The sequence below is a fragment of the Acomys minous genome, assembly GCF_964271855.1.
Source record: "Acomys minous genome assembly, chromosome: 13".
Lineage (NCBI taxonomy): Eukaryota > Metazoa > Chordata > Mammalia > Rodentia > Muridae > Acomys > Acomys minous.
The window spans coordinates 37,663,482-37,685,020 of NC_140495.1; the positions used below are offsets into that span (position 1 = coordinate 37,663,482).

Genomic DNA, 21,539 nt, shown 5'->3' on the forward strand with positions numbered 1-21,539 from the left:
GTTAGGTTTTTGTCTGTTTGTTTGATTGATTGTGTCATTAAAATGTTTCTTTAAAGACATGTTGAAATGTATTGTAAGTAGTGGAGAGTCTCCATAGACTTTCCTACCAGGCAACGATACTATTACATTTATTTTTTTTTTAATTTTAAAGGCAATTTTCCTCATGTAATATTGTATAACATAAGAGAATATCTAAAATATTCACATTCCTACTTGATTCACATTCCTCCCCCTCCCTCCTCCTCCTCCTCCTTCTTCTTCTTTTTCTTTGGTTTATTTTTGCCTTTGGTCTTATTTTGAAAAAGTGCCCTGTGGCCTCTTTCCTCAGGATTTACTCTATTGAAGCTATGAGCAGTGTCTCCTTACTAGCCATTTTATTTTCACACACATCTTTAGAATTGGTCTTTTAATTTTTCCTCTTCATTTTTAAAAAGATGGAAAATCCGAAAATGAAGTAATCTTACCACCTAGAGATCACAACTTTTAGCATCCTTCTGGATCTTTCTCTGTGAGTGAAAATCATACATACTAGAAAACATGGTGCTGGGCTTTTGCTTAAATAATAAACTGTATCTCATCAGGTGCTTGGATGTCTGCCTTTGCTGTATCCACCAGAATGATTAATACAGTCTTGTTTTCATTAGTGTGATACATTTAGATTTAGTTAGATACATTAGAGGCTAATGCTACTTTGCTTGATGCAATTTCACATATTACTTAGTTCTTTAAGATAATGTTGGAGAGTTTTACTTTACATCCATGTTCACATATAATTTTATTTTATTCTAAGTTGGCTGGTCTTGTGTAGTTTATAAAACTCAAGGCTGTATAATTCTCTTCTAGAATGGCTCATAAGGTGTCCCCCCCCCCTTTCCCCCCTCTTTACTACACATTTTCACCTCTCAAGCCTCTGGATTGAATGCTTATTTTTTAGTTAGTATTTGTCTTTTTGTTTTTCTCCTGATTATGTCTTTTATTTAACACTAATAGACTCATGGTTTGTATTCCATTTTTAGTTCCTTGGAGTGTCTTCTATTTGTTTGTTTCATCTCAGGTTTTATATTTTCCTCATTAAGTTGATATCTATTTTTATTAGTACATATCAATGTACATGTTAGTAGGATTCCCTGTAGTATTCCCATGTAGGCATCTGATACAGATTGTCAGTGGTGTCTCTGTCCTGATCAACACTCAGGAAATTCCTGAGCCTCATGCCATGGGCACTGGTTGATGATGTGTGCCATGGCCCTGCGTCTGTCTGACCTGTGTTGTGTGCCATGGCCCTGTGTCTGTCTCACTGTGCTGTGTGCCATGGCCCTGCGTCTGTCTCACCTGTGCTGTGTGCCGAGGCCCTGCATCTGTCTCACCTGTGCTGTGTGCCATGGCCTTGTGTCTGTCTCACCTGTGCTGTGTGCCATGGCCCTGTGTCTGTCTCACTGTGCTGTGTGCCATGGCCCTGCGTCTGTCTGACCTGTGCTGTGTGCCATGGCCCTGCATCTGTCTGACCTGTGCTGTGTGCCATGACCCTGTGTCTGTCTCACTGTGTTGTGTGCCATGGCCCTGTGTCTGTCTCACCTGTGCTGTGTGCCATGGCCCTGTGTCTGTCTCACTGTGTTGTGTGCCATGGCCCTGTGTCTGTCTCACCTGTGCTGTGTGCCATGGCCTTGTGTCTGTCTCACCTGTGCAGTGTGCCATGACCCTGCAGCTGTCTCACCTGGAAGCCCCTGCTCATCTGCAGGACAGCTGGTCTCTGTTTGCCCCAGGGTTCTGGTTGCAGATTCCCTGATGTTTCCATCCCCTTTCCTCTTTGCTGTGCCTTGAACTTTCCACATAAGTAGAGCTGTGCATATGTGAGGTGAGGTAACAACCAGTTTCTTTGTGAGGTAGAATTTGGAGGGATGTTCTTTTGTTTTTTTTTTTTTTAGATAGTTTCTTTTGTTATCCTTGCCTGAAAATTTGCCGAGCCCAGGAGAGAAAATGTCTGTGGAGTTAGAGAAACCAAAGTATGCCAGTGTCCCAAAATCTTGGGTATACAACTTCAGACAGTAGGTCTCATTTTAAGGTGACTCCTGGCATATTGTAGGTTTGCTTTTGTTCGGTGTTGCTCAGTATTGATTCTTTCCTTCAGGGTTCATATTCTTTCCCACTAAGGTATATTTTCTTTTAATAAGGACTTTTGAGTTGCAAAATTTTTCATCGTTTCTGAAAATTTTTTGTCACTACTCTGGAATGTTCATTTTCTTCGGTCTCACTTAGGTTCTAGCTGGGTAGCACTGTCATTTTTCCTTGAGCATTTTTCATCCCATTTCACCTGTGGATTGTTTCCTCTCTTTAGTTTAATGACTTGCTGATTTGCCTCGAATACTCAGAGGTACAGTTTTCTTACTCCCTAGTTTGTAGAACTATTTCAAGCCAACCTTGAGTTGCAAATCTAAAATGTTACAATGAATAATGAATAGTTTACCAACGCACCTCTTGTAAAGATTTAACATGTTTGATTTATATTATGCAGTGGTGGGATCCCATGTTCTTTCTGTGTCACATGTAGACACACGGATTAACTTTCTGAGAGGAAGTTACATATATCGTGCCCCTTGACCCTAAATACATTAGTACTGTGATTTGTATATATACAGCAATTTCTTTTATTCTAGCAGGGTTTTTTGTTTCCTGTTGACTTAATTTCTTTTATAGCGCTTTCTTCCTACAATACAGGATCCAGCCTGTAGTAAAATATAGTGCTGACCTGTGTAGATCTTTCACGGAAAGCATTTTAGCGTAATACTATGTCCTTGTTGTTGTTATGTTGTGGAGTTTTTGAGGGAGAATCTTCCCGTGTAACCCAGGCTGGCTTCCGGGTCAGGCTCCTCCTGCGTCAGGTTTCCCATATCTGAGATTACAGGCATGCACCGCCTCGCTCAGGTGCGAACAGCCTTCATTTTGCATTTCTCTGATGCATCATTGTTAGTGGAGTATTGAGTAGGTGATACTATGTCCTTCTTAAGATCATCCTGGGGTTCATGATGTCTACCTGGCCACTTGTCCTTCCTAGTGTAGTCACTCCAAATAAATTGCTTTTCTCCGTTTTTCATCATTAACTCCTTAATGGACATATTGAGGAAAGCTGCTGAGCCAAGCCAACTGGTTGGGGCCGCCAGATCCCCTGCTTTTGCCCTGACAACCCAGGTTACATTGCGCATCTTACATCCCCACTCACGGGGCATTGGTGTTGATAGCTGTTCATCCCCATGAGCCGTTGTCTCTTAGATTTCCTATTTTAGACATTCTAACAGATAGTAATATTTCTTCATTGTGCCTTTAGATTGCATCTTCTTCACAGCTAACAATTCTGAACCCTGATGTTTGATACCTGTTTGTCTCTGTCTTCTTTGCTAAATTACCTGTTCAAATATTTCCTCTACTTTTTACTGAGATGTTTGGTTTCTTATTACTGAATATATATATAGAGTGTGTGTGTGTGTGTTCATATATTGATATATAAGTCAGATAAATTGTTTCCCCCCAAATGGCTTTTTATTTACTTTGCTTCTTTCAAAGACAGGCATTCTTAATTTCAGTACAGTTCAATAAACTTCATTTTTTAACATTGCCCTGGGGAAATAATCAATTTCTGTTTGAAGTTATTTATTCCAGGATACTCACTATGGGAAATACTGGAAGCACAGAAAACTGGGACAGCAGAATTTGGTTAAATAAATTATGCTGATTTAAAAAATGGGATGTGATTCCATTTTAAGGGAATGTGGTACTAAGATCTGTTGCTTTAGGTTTTATGATAGTGTGTGTATGTGTGTGTGTGTGTGTGTGTGTGTGTGTGTGTGTGTGTGTGTGTGTGTTGGGGGAAACACACAGAAGGCTCAGGCTATGCACTGTGAGATAGTGGCAAGAATGATTACTGAAAAGTGAGATTAAAACTGTCTTTTCTCTCCTTTTTTTATATGTGATTTTATATTTCGTTTATAAGACTTTTTTTTTTCCATCCAGAAGGTAGGGAAATAACATCTTATTTGAAAATGCAGTATTTTAATAGAAGTTCTTCCTAACCTTGATGAGGCATGTTCAGAGACTGTGGGAAGAGCTAGTTTCCTGAGAGGGTGTCCAGTGCATGCTCTGCACCTGGGTTGCTTGCTGTTACCCATCTTGGTATTTACTACCCAGCCAGCAGTGATTTCTGGAGGCCTGTCTCATCACTTCTGTCTTTGCACCCTCAAGCGACTGAGTGCTACAGGCTGATGTGTAAGGACTGACTGCCAGTCACCAGGAAAAGCAGGGAAGGACCAGCAAGCCAGGCATCTTCCCAGTTGTTAGTGGCCCTGTTTCCTGGCTCGTGTTCTGCTCCTGAACACTAAGCTTAGCCTGGCCTATAAGTCTTGTCACTGCTACAAGCTGTGTCTGACACTGCTAAGTCCTGTGCTTTATTTTGCCTTTGTTATTGTTACACAAAGGAGCTATCGAAAAACCTCGAGCTGAGCACAAACAGTTTCCAGCGGCAGTTGCTTGCTGAAAGGAAAAGGGCATTTGAGGCTTATGATGAAAATAAAGTTCTTCAGAAGGAGCTACAGCGGCTCTATCACAAGTTAAAGGTAAGCGTGCTCTTTTAGACTGCGTTATTTCTCCTGTCACGCAAACCTCATGAAAACCTAGTGCTTAAAAAAAACCACTTCATAGTTGTCACCATATAATCTACAAAATTCTACTGCTGTATGTTGCTCAGAAGGGAAAGCGTTGTATATGTAATTACTGCAAGGATGTAAAGTACTGGGTATGCCATCAGGAGCCATGCAAACGGGATAGTGAAGGGGTCTAGAAGAGACTGGGAAGAGCATGCGCACTGCACTCTTGGATGACCCAGGAGGCCTTGCTTTCATGTTCGTCTTGGTTAGAGGAAACCCACTTCACATTATCTCCATGTGTTAACGATTCTTTCATTATATGGAGGTCACTGATGGGCTGAAGTTTTGTTCAGAATTCTACAGAATTATGCACTATCTTACATAATTTTTCTCTTTGATGACCAAGTTGTCAGAAAAGGCATCATTCCCATATTGTGAAGATTTCGTGGGCTGAATGCATGCTCTAGCTTTTAGGTCACTAATAACTCAAAATCCACATGTAGGGGAGACTGTACCTTTGCCTCTGAGGCTAAACCTGCATGGCAGGTGTTCCTAGCTCTGTGCAGGGAGAGGGTGGAACTTGTGGTATTTGCTCTCCTCCTCCTCGTCCTCCCCATTCTCCCCTCCTCATCTTTACGCCCTTTTCCTTCCCCTCCTCCTCTTTCCTTTCCCCTCCTAGGAGATACTTCTTTCTCCAGTTTGATAGTTGCTGACCTAGAGATGTTTCCGTCTCATATAGAACATATTGGTCAACACAGTGACAGTGCCTGTTTAATTTCAAACTGATTATCTTCCTTCCCTGTGTTGGGTTTTTCAGGAAAAGGAGAGAGAATTGGATATAAAAAACATATACTCTAATCGTCTGCCGAAGTCCTCTCCAAAGAAAGAAAAAGAAGTTATTACAAGAAAAAATGGTATAGTAGGGTGACTGCTGAAGCCGACACTGTGGGTTCTAAAGGAGGTGTAGGAGTGCCCTTGGAATATATTTAGTCTGTTTTGTTTGTTTGTTTGTTTTTACAAATCACCTTGATTAGTAATCACAAATCTTTGAGCTTTTGTTTTTCTTAAGGAGAGGATATTAAAAACGTGTCGGAGGGCTGTAGAGATGGTCTGGGGTCGCGAGTACTTGCTGTTCCCCTAGAGAACCCATGTAAGGTGCCTCACAGTGACTGAAACTTCAGCTCCAGGGGCTCTGACGCTCTCTTCTGGGCTCCTGGAGCACCAAACACAGAGAGAACCTATCCACTTAATACCTATAAACTTAAAAAATAGAATTTACAAAATGAAAAAGATACGTTTATACAGCCTTTTAAATTTTTCTATATGTCCTGTATTGAAGCATCGCAAAGAATGATAGCATTTTCATGATAGCTTTTATGTTATCATTAAATAAACTTTTTAAAATAAAAGGTTAAAAGCTTTATAGTAATTTTTAAAGATTTACTTATAATTTTATGTATATGATTGCTCTGTTCTCATGGATACCAGAAGAGGGAATCAGATTCCATTATAGATGGTTGTGAGCCACCATGTGGTTGCTGGGAATTGAACTCAGGACCTCTAGAAGAGCAGCCAGTGCTCTTAACCACTGAACCATCTCTCCACCCCTTATTGTAATGTTGATAGCATAAAATATATAATTATTCCCAAGTATTAAGCACTTAGCTTTAACAATTGTACTCTTTACTGTTGCTCTTTCATCCATCCCTTGAATCCCAGATATCACTCTACTTCACTTATACTGTGTATTATTGTGCAGGTTTACTTTTCTTAAACAAAAGTATAATTCTTCTATGAGTTATAGGAAATTTAAAGCATTAACTTTGCAAAAGATTATTAGCAGTTGTAGTATAGTTGCCCTCAAATCACACAATTGCTAGTTAATCCTTCCCGAACAAAATATGTGCTCTCATTTAGATGAATATCGCTAATTGAATATATATCAACAGCGTTCAGTGGGTTAGAAAACTTGTTTATGGTTTTCTTGGTAGTGTCATGCCAGAGTGACTTTACAGACCTGTGTACAAAAGGAGTACAGACCACTGAAGACTTTGGGTTGGAAGAATTTCCTGGGATAGCCCATGAGACCAAATGGCACGAGCCAGAATATCTTTCTTCGGTGAGTTGAGTGCAATGCCTAGAGCCAAACCCCAGGAAAGCTGTTTTCACAAACGCGGCCAGAAGGTGTGCACACACTCCACCTCTCACCGGTCCTGTGTCCTCTGGGAAGGTGTGCTAGCTACCTTCTTCTTCCTCTGACCAAATAATCTCAGAAGCCGCAGCCCAAGGAAGAAAGGGCTCATTCTGGCTATCGACTTGAGGGGCTGTCATCCACGATGGCAGGGCATGTGAGCCAGCTGGTGACTTTACATTTAGTCAGGAAGAGCAGGTGAATGTGGCCACTCCACTGGTGCTTACATGTTTCCCTTCTGGTCCCCGGCATTAGGGTATGTCCACACACACTTAGCACGGGCCTCCCTCCTCAGCTCTGCTTCTCTGGGATACACTTACATGTGCGTCTCCTGGACAACTGATTCTAAGTCGACACTGAAGGCTATCAAATAACTTTATAATATGGTTTAAGTTAACTACATAATTGTCAATTAGGGTAGATGTAAAGTAGATTTGAAAGATTCAATATGGCCGCCAGTGCCTGTGTTCTGCAAGTCAGCCTCATCTCAGTTGGCTACCACAGCTGCCTAATAGTCATTTCTGGTTAGCTGGATTAATCAGACCTTGTTGTAAAAATATACAGACCAAAGCCAACTTTGAAGCTCACATCTTCACAATTTTATGTAGGTTGTTGGTTTTATTTTCATTGGTTCAAATTTATATATATATATATCCTTTTAAAAAAGCTAATGGGAAATAATTCTTGCCTTCTTAAGTACCTTTCAAAACATAGTAACTTGTGATTTGTTGATTTATTAAGTGAAAATTCATTTAATTTCTAACTTGGTAATCACACTTAGTGGATGATCCCCCGTATTTAAAGATGACTTTTGCCCTTACCATACGATTTTGCATTTTTTTGAAATGGCTTATAGTACCCGGAATACCAAGAGCGAAATGAACAGGGAGCAGAGATTCTAACTTCTGTTTTGGGAAAGGAGGAAAAGCACAGCGACGGTCAGGAAAGATGCTCTGTAAAACAGGAGTCCTGGAAGCAGGAGAGCGGTAAGAGCCCATGTGAGCCGTGGTGGTCCACCACTGTGGTGGCTGCAGGGAGCAGGAGGCTGAGGCGGCAGCAGACGGTGGGACACGGGGAGTCAGAACAATTGAATCAATTACAAAAGAAAGAAAATGAAGACTGAAAGTTGCTGTTGGGGCTTGGGAATTACAAATAAATTACCTCCAGAGAATTTAGATGAAACACAAAGAGGGAAAACTATTCCTGTGTAGTAACTAAAACTTGAGAAATCGCCAGGAGAGCCCTTTGATGTTTTGGCCTTGAGGCTTTTTTAGGCCATGGATTAGCTGAACCACAAAAATCAGTAATCTACAGGGCCCTGAGTAGTCCTGTAATTTTTGTTTGATTTTAAATTGTAAATCTTTAGTAGCGTTACTTATAAGTTCAGAGGAACAGTAAACATGGTTTGGATGGTAGAAATGAAGTTCATTTCTGTCTGGATAGAAAGTGCTAGAGGTGTCGGCACTGGGGCCCCAGGCTGCCTTCCATAGCCCATTAATTCCATGGTGGTTGCATACAGAGAAATCATTTGACTTTGTTTTGAGCTGAAATTCATAGAACAGAAAATTGTGATCTGATCATTGCTTGAAGTTATTAATATGCGTATTGGATGGGAAATGATATTTGTATCACTGTTGACAGAGCGAGATACTTTCATGTGTTAAACCACAGACTGAGAAATTGTTATGGTCAGTATGTTTTAGGGAACAAGAAAAGGAATAAAATAGTAGAAGATTGTGGCCTGGTACCTTAGGCTGTCTCCCCACCCCTTATTTAATGTGGGATGATCTGATGTCACTATGATATCAAAATGTATATCATATACTAAAATTATAATAATTTAATATTTTTAATTCTTTCACATGAAAATGACTTCAAATTCATAGAAAACTGCCAAGAATGGCCAAAACAAACAAGCAAAAAGCCCAAAAACCAAACCAAAACAAAACAAAACAAAAACTCACAAAACACAACAACAAAACCTTTGCAAATGAATTCCGCACCTCACATCTGTACCTTAAGACCTTGGTGTGTCTTTTCTCCGCACACAGGCTTTTCTCTCCTGGTTCTCCGTCACAGCCCCCACAGCTCAGGAGCCTTAGCTCTGGCACCTTTAGCCAGTCTGTTGCCCATCTTGTGATTTTGTTGCTAAACCACAAGATGTTCCTTGAAGCATTTTCTTCCCTCAGAACTTTGATCATAAAGTATGTTTAATTCCCACCTCTAGGGTCAATTTTTTTTTTTTTTTGCTCTGGAAAGTTTTTGCTTATGGTTTTTAGTCTGTGAAATGAATACTTTAGATGAGTATATTTTGAAAAAAAAAAACTCTTCATTTTAGATTTAACTGAGAGTTTCTCTTGATTTGAGTCCGTGCACTTGCTGTTTGAATTCTGTGTAAGGGCTGCTTTCTCAGTTCAGCCGGAAAGTGTATGCTTAAGGACGTTGCTCTGCCAGTCTCACCACACACCAAGCATTGTACAGTACTACATAGTGAGCCTCCCTACTGCTGCACTGAAGAAGAGAGCCTGCTGTGTGACTCTTAAGTGCAGTTCATGCTAGCTACTGCTTTCTAATCCAGAACGTCAGGTGTGGAGACAGACTATTACGATGTCTGTTAAACCTTTCTTAGAATGTCAAATATAGATTAATAGACTTTTTTTTTTTTTTGCAAAGGATGGTAGCTGAGTTTTCCTATTTAAAAATACTTGTTGCTATAAAATTCTTTTTCCTAATTTTCATTTTATGCAGAGTGGGAAAGAGAAGAACTTGATACGATGAAAGGGAAGTTGTCTTTGCTAGGAAGAGTAGAGAAGCCGGTATTGGAATCTGGAAGGTTCCAAATGGAAACATACGAAACTGAGAATGCTGATAAAGTCGAAGACGAGGCAGAAAGACTAAAGACAGAAATGCTTCTTGTCAAATTGAATGAAATCAACCAAGAACTCGAAGATCCTCAGAGCCTCAACCGGCCTCTTCTGCCCTTGCTCCCTAACTTTGAATCAAAACTGCGCTCTCCAGACCTAAGCCCCAAATCATACACATTCCGCGAGTCATCAGAGAGATCCTTTAATGGACATCACTTGCCAGATGTGGGTTTTCTAACTCCCAGAGGAGAAGGCCGGAGTCCAGGGCCGATTCACAGTCCAGCCCCTCCAGATGAGTTTGCATTTGGTAGCTATGTGCCTTCATTTGCAAAAACATCAGGGAAGTCAAATCTACTTAGCCAAAAAAGTAACCTCTTAGATTTCCAGAACAACGGGTTGGAAAGCCCGAGTAAAGACAATGTAGATTTAATTGCGAGAAAAGAGAAAAAAGCAAACCTGATGGAGCAGCTGTTTGGCACCAGCGCCAGCAGCACCACTGTCCCCTCTAAGACCAGTGACCCACATTTCCTAGCCACCGGCAGAGGTGACTTGGACCCTCTTCACTTCTCCTCTGGGGATAAAGGCAGCAGAGTCCGGGAACCTGATGATGAGGATGAGGACTTTTTCCTCAGTGAAGGAAGAAATTTGAATCCGAACAGACAACGGTTGAAGCACACAAGCCATAAGCCAACAGTCACAGCCGTTGACTCTGTTGACGAGGACATTAAAGAGGTCACACTCAGATGACTGGCTGGAGCAGACAGAGTAGATATATTTTTTCAACTATAAATATTAAAGTATTTTAATACAGTATTTATTATAAACATTTAAACTTTGGATGGTAAAATAGCCATATTAGGGAGTAATTTTTAGCAGCTGAATATGGCACAGTTAAATAAATAATGCCATACCACACAGCTGCATTGCTAAGAATGCTTCTAAAAAAAAAAAAAGAAAGAAAGAAAACAAGAAAAAAAAAAAAGAACCCAAAGGAGAGTTGTTGCTTATTTTTTTCCTGTTTTACAGCTAGGTCTCATTACACTGGCCCTGTGGGAAGTTTTATTTCACTAGAATCTTCCTCATGTTCTACTTTTACCTTTATTTTTGGTCAAGTCTCATTGAGCCTAAGTATTGTTTTCCCACTGATGGCTAAATGGAAATTAAAGGTCTCCAGTGGGAATGAAGATCTCAGGTGACAGAGAGCAGTGGAACTAGGAGCTGTGCCCTTGTCGGAGGTGGCAAAACCAAGCCACTCTGAGTGATGGTGGTGACAATGGGACTTTATTTTCTTCTGAAAATACCCCCAGGGATTTGGGGGTACTTACTGAGGTGTATACTGGGGTACTTATTACTACTCCTGAGGAGTATTCACGACTCACCACACAGTCCTGAGTCACTCACTGCTGCTTTACTGGCCACTCAGGTGGATCGCAGTGGGTCACAGGGGGCATTGTTGCCTTGTGTGGTGCCCCCCTCTCTGTGGCTCTAAGAGGCTTGGGCACAGTGCCGTTCCTCTTCTGTGCATCCTGTATTCTGGTAGGCAGGTGGAAGATGCCCTACCAAATACAGGAAGTAGAAGAAATGCCAGGCCAATGCAGAATGATTTTCAACTCAATTATGTTTCCAGAGTAATATTTTTGGAAATTTTAAGACGTACTTTTAAGCTTTGAACTTGTGCTCAAATCCAGGAGACAGCAGTGCGATACTCTTGGGTCTGCCAGACTGATGTTGAAGCAGTGTCCCAGAGAAGATTTTAGAAGTGGGGCTCCTGCCCTGCCGTGTAGACTCAATAGTTTTCTGTTGAAAGGCACAGGCTTCTTTCCACTTAGTTCAGGACAGCTGTAGAGGTGTCTGCTGAATAGGCCTGGTCTGTTGGAGCAAAAATCTGTCAGCCAGAGGAGAAACAGTACATGTAACGTGAGAGACCAGAGCAGTGTGACAATTTGTTTATGGGTCGTATGCAAGGCGTATGTACGGATTGGGGGAAGGAGTTTCCATGGTATCTGGGTTCTTCTAAATGCTGACTTGTGAACACTGCTTGATGATGCTTGATAAGGCCTTACCTGCTGAGGTCCTAATTCACAGCTGTACTGCCTGGCATCTCCTGAACTGCATTGTCATTTATTGGGAACAGGCTCTCCTCAAAGTGCTAAATATTTAAAACTTTCTCAAAGAGGATTTTAAATCTTCTGTGAATAAGCATTTACTATATTGCAGATCATTGTAATATATGTAAACATGTTATTTGTGATACAGTTCTTGATAAAACATTATGTAATGTTAATTTTGTTTGTGGCTATAAGTTTTCTACTGAAGTATTCTAATTTTAAGGTTTTTAAAATTGTTTTTCAGAAAAATTTTTATTCATTACTTTAATTAGATTTATGCCTTTTTCTACCTGAAAGTCTATATAACCCAATGAACAAAGAATTATTAAAATTAAATTAAGTTAAAAGCTTAAAAGCATTATGATGTTTAGTATTAAAATTTGATATTAAAATGTACAGAAACTAGAGAGCAAATCAGTTTTTTCTAAACGTCAAGTTAAATTTATTTGTACTCAGAACTCTTACTAATAAAAAGTTAAAACACACCCGGACTCTTTATTTAAACGATACTTTCTATTTGGGAGATGTGCAGTGGAAGTGGCATCTGGAAGGTTTTTACTTCATTATTCGCCTTTATTTTGTTCAACAGTTTTAATTAAAACACATGAATTTGCACTACCTCGAGATAGACGGGGTGGCCATCTTATCAGATAATTATAGTTCTAATTAATCTTTTCTACCTTAATAGCTATTGCAATGACACGTATTTCACATGGTAATAAAGAGAAGGTGCAGGCAGGAGGATTAAATTGAATCATAAACACTGCCCTGTTTCCTGGCTGACCCCGGGTTTGCAGCTTATCCTTTTCACTTCATATTCTAAGCTGGTGTCCCTGACTGGTTAGGACACCTGGAAGGGAAACGTGCCCTGTAGCGGATGCTTTAGAAAGAAAGAAATCGCCCTAACTGGGCGACAGAGAATCCCCGAGAAACCTCTTTTCCAGCTTCACAATGCGTAGCCTTCTCACATTAAAGTCCACTTTAAAAAAATCAATGGAAAGTACACTCCTCTTACTGAGGTGGGTAGAGATGGTGGAGAAATCACCCCACAGGCACTGCCCTCATACGGCTCCTTCTGTCTGTGGACCACGGCGCTCTCAGCTCACAATGGTCTTCTGTGGTCCTTACCATGGCTATCGTAAGTAAGTAAAACATTGACATGAATTAGGAGTCTGGAGGATGTGGGGGGATGTGGGGTGGATCCAAGAAGAGTTGGGGGCTTGTGGAAGGGTAAGTGATCAAAATACATCGTATGTGTGCATTAAATTCTCTAAGAATAAAAAATAAAAACTTCATTTAAAAATTTTAATAGTTTATTTCTGGCATATGTCTATAAATATATTCAGTCTGTCCCTTACACAGAAATGAAAATTAGAAGTCAGGCCTGATGACACACGCCTTTAATCCCAGCACTCGGGAGGCACAGGTAGGCGGATCTCTGTGAGTTTGAGGCCAGCTTGGTCTACAAAGCGAGTCCAGAACAATCAAGGCTACACAGAGAAACCCTGTCTTGGAAAAAAAGAAAGAAAATTAGAAAGGAGTCAAAATGGGATAGAAAAACATTTGGCTTTGAGATCAGGAAATAGGTTAGACTTGACTGCTTACAAAATGGCAGTTTTCATCAGATTTATCTTTTAAGTTCCTTACACATGAAATGGGACTGATCACATCTTTATATGCTTATTATGAGAACCAATGGTAATATGTTTTTAGGAGAAGAAAACTGTAGAATGAAGCATGTCATAAGAGAGGCAGTGTTATCTGCTCTGTATTTAAGAGATACACTCGGGCCAGGGAGATGACTAAATGGATAATGCAAAGCAATTGTTTGCCTGTTACTTCTGTGTTCAGGAAGTAGAGAGGGGACCCCTGGGGCAAACCAGCTAGACTAACCAAATTGAATGGATGGGCGAAAGACCTTGCTTCAGGAGTTAAGACAGAGTGAGCAAGGAAGACATCTTACACGCACGCACATGCATGCATGCGTCTGTACACATGAGCACACAGTAAACATGAATGTCCTCACACTACATCATACACAAAGCATTTATGTGCTTCTGATTATCTGCTATGGGTAATATTTACTCTCTTAAGGATTGGGGGGAGGGGCGCAGATCCTTCAAATAATGAGTATAAACCCACATGCCACTTAAATAATTTCCAAAAGAGATGTACAGTGAATAGAACCAAAAAGCAGTAACCAGGAAAACGGTTGTGTTCTGACCAGGGCCTTTGTAATAAACAGTGAGGTCCGTGAGTCTCGAGTCTAGTTTTCTATCAGTATCCGTGCACACCTCATCCTAGCCACGACATAGTTTCTCCGGCCAGCATCACTGTTGTCCTCTGGAGCAAACTGAGCAACCTGTAAATAGATCTGCTTTATGCTTCAGGTAGTAATTTTTAAAGTATGCCCCCTGCCCCTGGACTGTGGCAGTGTGTGGAAGCTAGGCAGCAATGCCTGTTGATAGGTATGTTACATAGAAACCTACTGTGTGGAGACAACATCATAACGCATCTGTATTTGAATGAGCCCTCCAGGGCATCCTGAGACAGCTGGAGTTGGAGAACCACTTCATAGGGAAAGCGAAGGGAAAGGGGATGCTCTTTCAAGTACAGGAATGGCCGTAGTGTTTCGCAAGCTCCAATCTGGTACTTGGAGCTTGTAATCCTAGTGTACGGATGAGACATGTGGACTCTGAACCTCACCCTGCATCTTCTCTAGAAAGAAACTATCCTGAAGTTATGCGTGAGCGCACATGTGCGTGTCTGTGAAGATGTTCGTGGGTGTGGGTAAGGGTAACACGTGTCTTTGCTCTGGTTAGTTGTGCTAGCTGGCCTGGCAGCTTCTGGAGATTCCCCTGGCTCTGTCTTCCTGTAGTACACTTGCATTACTGCATCCAGCTGCCATGTGAACTCTGGGGATCTGAACTCAGATCACTAAGTTTGTATACCAATGGCTTTTTACCTGTTGAGCCATCTCCCCAGCCCAGAAATGACTACCTTTTTAATGGCTACAGCTAGTTGTGGTCTGTTATGTCAGTTTTCTGGCTAGTATGTCAGAGAATTTGAACAAGTGAAAGAAAAAAGATTCTATTTAAAACAACCAACATCAGAGCATTTGGGCAGTTCATATGGCATTCCTCTGTTATAGCCTATGACCCCCAGATTTCAAGAAAAACAAAAAACAAAAACCCTTGAAAAGGCATAGTATTCCCTCAAGAAGGCTTCAGTTTAATATTCTTTATGATCATGCACACACGCGCGCACACACACACACACACACACACACACACACACACACACACACGCAATCACACAGGGACACACACACAGAGGCAGTCACACAGGGACATAAACACAGAGGCACACATGGACACACACACACACACACACACACACACACACGCACGCACGCACACACACACACACACATGTGTCTGCTTATGCATCTGTCTATTCTTAGTGGTTCAACCAAAAGCTTGGGGCTTAAGATATACTAAAAGTATCTGAAAGGATTAATTTCCATGCTGGAGATGTATTAAGTAAAATAGGACTAACTATTTGAACTCATGCATCTTTCAGCACCTAGGGAGATGCGTGTCATTTATGGTTGTGGTGGTTTGAAAGAGAATGCCCCCCCTAGGCCCACAGGGAGTGGCACTATTAGGAGGTGCAGCCTTGTTGGGGTAGGTGTGCCCTTGTTGAAGGAAATAGTCCTGGGGGTGGGGGGGACAAGCTTTGAGTTCTCAGATGCTCAGGCCGCACCCAGTGTGTCTGACTTCCTTTCTGCCTGATGTCGAACTCTCAGCTGCCTCTCCAGCACCACGTCTGCCCTGCACACTGTCATGCTGGAATGGTAAGCCAGCCCCAGGGAAATGTTTTCCTTTATTAGAGTTGCCGTGGTCATGGTGGCTCTTCACAGGAGTAGAAACCCTCACTAATATTATGGTCACTGCCCGTCAGGTTTTTATGAGGTAGAATTTTGTTTGCAATGCAAATCTTCACATGGCTTTCCTTGACTTCCTGGCTTCCTACAAAGTCAAACCATTTCATCTCATACAGACCTGTTTTTATGAAAATTGTTTATGGGGAATTTGTTATTGTATCAAATATGAAGCTCAGGTAGTGGTTGTGACAGTAGAAACAATTTCTCCTGGTGATTCTTTTTTTTTTCTCCTTTATTAATTTATTCTTGTTACATCTCAATGGTTATCCCACCCCTTGTATCCTCCCATTCTTCCCTCCCTCCCATTTTCCCCTTATTCCTCTCCCCTATGACTGTTCCTGAGGGGGATTACCTCCCCCTGTATATGTTCATAGGGTATCAAGTCTCTTCTCGGTAACCTGCTGTCCTTCCTCTGAGTGCCACCAGGTCTCCCCTTTCAGGGGACATGGTCAAAGGTGAGGCACCAGAGTACGTGAGAAAGTAATATCCCACTCTCCACTCTACCGTGGAGAATGTTCTGTCCATTGTCTAGATCTGGGTAGGGGTTTAAGGTTTACCGCCTGTATTGTCCTTGGCTGGTGCCTTAGTTTGAGCGGGACCCCTGGGCCCAAATCTGCCTATCATAATGTTCTACTTGTAGGCTTCTAGGACCCTCTGGATCCTTCTACTTTGCCATTCTCCCATGCTTCTCTCATCTAGAGTCCCACTAGAATGTCTTCCCCTCTGTCTCAGTTTCCTGGTAAGTGAAGGCTTTCGTGGGACATGCCCCTTGGGCTAATATGCAGATATAAGTGAGTATATCTCCTGGTGATTCTTGATGTACCCCAAGCACAGGCTCCAGAAAATGTATGTTGGGCAGGCCAGTGAAACTGTAGCACCATTAAAAGTTTTGAACAAATTTCTAGAACTGTGATGACCCTAGTAGAGTTTTTGCCTGGTGACTAGTAGTCTCTTAAGTAATTAACATATTGGTTCTGGTCCCTTCACTGGACTCTGAGCCTCGGTCATTTTCTCTTACATTCTGCCTGCTCAAGAAACATGCTCTAGTGGCCTCTTTGTGCAGTTCTCCTCTTCCCCAGCCATTTCAGCCGGGACTTAATTTCTGATTCTGTTTTTTAAGTACCCTTTTTGATGAACTAGAAAGTTTGATGGAGTCCAGTGGCATAATTAAATCCACGAGCAGTGTCAGTTGGGTGTTCCCTTAGCTGCAGACATGTTGCTAGGATACTCTTAAAGACACAATTCTCTTGATTAACTGCACAAGCTAGATTGGCCGAGTAGCATTTTTATCGTTCATAGAAATACAGGTCAGGCTGCATTTAAATTTATAGCAAGATGAGTGCTATCCAGCTCTGAATGCCTTTTAGCATCACAGAAATGTATCTAGGTATGCACACAAAGAATGTGTTTGGAATAATAATTTAGTGGCTGAGAATTAGTCATCTATTTTAGGGAGAGCTCAGTGTCCATGGATTTGAAGCTGAAAGAATTCTGAATTTAAATCAGCACTGGGAGACTCCGTCTCCATTGTGTGTGTAGCTCTGCAGAAATCCCACCGTGGTTATTATCATTGTTATTATTTACTGGTGTATTTGATTTTAAAAGTTCATACAAATTGCAATCATGGTCCCTGGTTGATTTAGTAAAAATAAAATCAAGAAGCTTACAATGAAAAATAGAAATTCACTTACAGTAATTGGTTTCATGTGGACAGTTGTTTTTTGAGGTTAAGGACTGGCAAATAGCTTTATCTGGATGGTGTTCTAACAACTATTTTATGGCTAACAAATATGAAAATGTCAGTGTCTGTGTCCACTCCCTGCCTATGATCCACTTGTTAATTTGTTTATTCATTTAACAAGTGCTTTCGGGGCCTCTTTTGTATATAATGCAATTGCTAGAAGCCGTAAGAGGGATTTTTTAAATGTCACTATGCAATCGATTTTCATTTTGGAACCATCAGTTCCATACTAATGCAGAAGATGGATTGCACAACTCAGGAACTGCAGATAAGACATAATGAAAGAGTCAGTGGGAATCCACTACGCAAATGAATAGTAGAGTTATTTATAAGACAGCATTGACAGCTCTCAGTAATCAATGGAACGAGTGGGAGAGGGGCGAGAAGAAGCAAGCCTGCAGTTACTAAGGAGGTGCCAGTGGGCAGTGGCAGGAGTGGCCGTCAGGACTAGCAGAAGAGGAGGTCTCAAATCTGCTCTCCTCAAGTGCAGAAGTGGTCAAGGAGCTTCATTTTAATTCACTTGGTTTTTTGGTCCATTCTGTTTTCTTTTAAGTCAAGATCTTTTTTTTTTTTTTGTATCTGAAGCTGGCCTTGCACTCTTAACCCTCCTCCCCCAACTCTGTTTGTGCTGAGATTATAGGTGTGCACCACTCTCTTCAGTTTCTGAATGTGCATACACAGACACATACAAGCAGCAAGCAGAAGGCAGGTTTACAGCAGATATGTTGATTTAAGCCTTTACTACATGTGTATGGCATTTACAGTCAGGGATATGCACAAGGTTAGTTACTGTGCAAAACATGAATTGAAACAGGGTTGTAATAATGCTGAAATTATGGCGTCCATTAGCTTCTACCTTTAAAATAGTTTCCTCAAAAATAATTCCTCATAAGAGCGGGAGAGCTAGCCCTACCCCTTACCAGCTGCAGGATTCGGGAGAGCAGGCCCCGCACCTCTCCGACGCTGGTGGTGAGGGCATGAGTGAGCTGACCCTGAGGCATGAGCATGGGAGAGGTGATCCCACAGCTTGTCTGCCTAGCGGTGTTGTGGGCGAGGGGAAGATACCCTCCTCCCTGCCTCCCTTGCTTCTAGCCACCTATGGCAGGCAGGAGAGCTGGCCCTGAGATCATGATAGTGGGAGAGCTGTCCTTGCCCCTCACTGGCTGCAACATTCTAGAGAGTAGACCCTCCACCTCATCTGGGAAGCACAGTAGAGCTGACCCCACTGGCATAGGTGCGGATGAGCCGGCTTTACAAAGCATGAGAGAAGTGCTGGCTCTGCCCTTGCCAGCCAGCTGCAGGTTTGGGTGATCCATCCTGAGGAGTGCTAGAGAGCTCACCCTGGTGATGTGGGTGCAGGAGAGCTGGTGAGCTGACCAGCTCAACTGCCACCAAGGTCCAGATCCAGGGCTTTGAGTTGGCTCAGCCCAGCATCTACCCAGTCTATGATCTGTTGGAGTGTGTCAATGGGCTTGCCACTGCAGATACAAAGTTGCAGAATTTCTATCTATGACACAAGGCAACAACAGGATAACCAAGAGAAGTCCCAGTGCAGATTCCGTATTGATAGTGTAGCAGAATCCAGAGCCTCTAACCAGACCAATGACTCATTGCAATGAACATATGCAAGCAAAAGAGTGTGGACTAAAGGGTATATACTGTGGGACACTTTGTGACACACTACAGCTTCCACAAAGAGACTTTTGGGGGGGGGGGAAAGTGGGGAGATTACAAGGGCCAAGGATGGGTACACAGGGACTGGGAAATGAGTGGGACTGGGGTGCATGATGTGAAATTCACAAGGAATCAATATAAAGTTTAAAAAAAAATTTCTTCTTTTTACTTGAAGTTTCAAACATATCTCAATTGTACAGTTAATGAAGTCACAGGGCCCCTCCCAGCTTCCTATATATTAATAGTAGAGGTGTTTGACTTTTGAAGATTTTTCGGGAAGAAAAGACATTCTTTATTCTGAAAAGGCTTTGATCTCTAAATAGTTTGCCTCTGTTAAATTCTCCAAATGGGATTTACGGCATTTGAAATTGTTTCCCCGTAGCTACAGCAGATGCCAGCCATCGGCAAACAGGCAAAGTAAGATGAAGTAAACCTTTAGTTCTACTGGTCGATTTGAAGAACTGCTCTGAGGGTCTGTCTGTTCTCTGGCTTTGGGTCTTGCTCTGATGATCCTCTTTTTTCCTGTGCCAACACCACAGACCTCATCACTATTTCACTTTCTTAAAAATCTATTTGCCAAGGTAGTGTAATCTAGGGTAGTTCATAAATTAACACTGAAAGACACACAGCACTTTCTTGTTCTTCTCCGCAGTCCTTAATCTGAGTCACAAATGCCCCTGTCTGTAACTCCTCTTCCTGTTGATTTCCTAACATGTGCAAATGGAAGCAATATGGACTTTCCTCTTTAGTAAATAAAAGCTAGCATGTTTTGTGCGGAGCCGAGGTGCCCCTAGGTTGATTTTCACTTAGTATCTTCCTCACTGTGAAGGTTGGGCTCATATGCCTAATTGTCTTAACCAAACTGATAAAAGAAAACATTGTTTGAGAATTTCATAGATGCATAGATTAAGTTCCCTTTTCCTTCCCTTTTAAGTTCTCCCCTGCCCTTGCCAACCATTTTTTTTCCTAATGGGATGGAGGGTGCCATGTGAAGATGGAGAAACTCTGTCCCTTAAGTCTACAAGCCAAGGGCAGCTGAGGACTGCCAGGGTCACGAGAAGCAAGAGAGGAGCCCAGCCAGATCCTTCCCAGGCCTCTCGGAGACCACGTGGCCACACCAGCACCCTGATCCAAACTTCTAATCTTCACAACAATAAGGACATAAGTTCTTGTTTTCTAGAGCCACCTCAGTTACAGCAGTTTGCTGAGGCAGCCCCAAGAAGCCAATCCAATGAGCTTTTCTTATCATTATATAGCATCCTCATAAAAAAAAAATAGTGTCATGGCATTGCACGTATATATACATACCGGAGCTCATGACCACTACTCGTTTGATGGACATTTGTGTTGCTCTTATGGATGCTGCTTTGCCACTTGGTTATGAACACCAGCTACACATGGCTACACCTGTCTGTGGGTCAGATTCTCAGAAGCAGAAGGATTGGGCAGAGGGGCGTGGCTGGTTAACAGTTAAGATGACACTCCCCTCCAGGGCTGCATGCAGTTCACACAATCACTAGCCTACTCAATCCTTCTAATAGTCATTTCAGTACTTTTGAGAAGACTTGTTATTTCCCTCACTCCAAGTGATGTTGAGGCACCGTTCAGTCTCCCAATTGCTTGTTCAGATCCTTTCTGCTGTCAGGTATTGATTTCTATTTCCAGATGTGTTCCATTACTCCTTTATGATATGACTTAGGGGACCTTCCCCAAATTTGAGGCTAGAGAGATGGCTCAAAAGTCAAGAGTTGTGTTGTGCTGCTCACAGAGAACCAGCACCCACATCAGAGAGTGTGCAACCAGCTGTGACTTCAGTTCCATGGCACCCAGCACCCTCTTCCGGCCTCTGCAGGCACTGCATGCAAGGGGTGCACAAACATACCTGCACAGAAAACAGGCATAAAAAAGCCTAATATATAAATAAATCTAAGTGAAATTTAAAAAATCACTATCATTTTTTGATCTTGCATTTCCTCTACCATGTATACTTTAAAAACTTTAAAAACTTTTATTTAATTAATTTATTCAGATTACAACTCAATTGTTATCCCATCACTTCTATCCTCCCATTCCTCCCTCCCTCCCACTTTCACCCTTTTCCCCTCCCCTAGGTCTCTGACCGAGGGGGACCTCCTCCCTCACTATATGGTCATAGGCTGTCAAGTTTCATCTTGGTATCCTGCTTGTTCTTTCTTTGAGTGCCACCAGGCCTCCCCACCAAGGAGAGGTCATCAAATATGGGGCACCAGAGTTCATGTCAGAGTTAGTCCCTGCTCTCCACATAACTGTGGAGAATGTCCTGTCCATTGGCTAGATCAGAGTAGGGGTTCGATGTTTATTACTTGTATTGGCCTTGGTTAGTGCAACCCCTGGGCCCCAAT

General features: G+C 42.0%; 1 protein-coding gene across 9 annotated transcripts in view; it reads left to right on the top strand.

Moving 5' to 3' along the window:
* LCA5 (lebercilin LCA5) overlaps nt 1–12,282 on the top strand; it is a 78,492-nt gene extending 66,210 nt beyond the window's left edge. For all 9 annotated transcript variants that reach the window (XM_084751894.1, XM_084751896.1, XM_084751900.1 and 6 more), the window contains 5 exons: nt 4,467–4,604; nt 5,452–5,548; nt 6,626–6,753; nt 7,682–7,811; nt 9,574–12,282. In XM_084751894.1, coding sequence (XP_084608020.1) covers nt 4,467–4,604; nt 5,452–5,548; nt 6,626–6,753; nt 7,682–7,811; nt 9,574–10,436 — 1,356 coding nt within the window. In that variant the 3' untranslated portion in view covers nt 10,437–12,282. The remainder of the gene's footprint in view (nt 1–4,466; nt 4,605–5,451; nt 5,549–6,625; nt 6,754–7,681; nt 7,812–9,573) is intronic.
* Nucleotides 12,283–21,539: the final 9,257 nt, after the last annotated feature.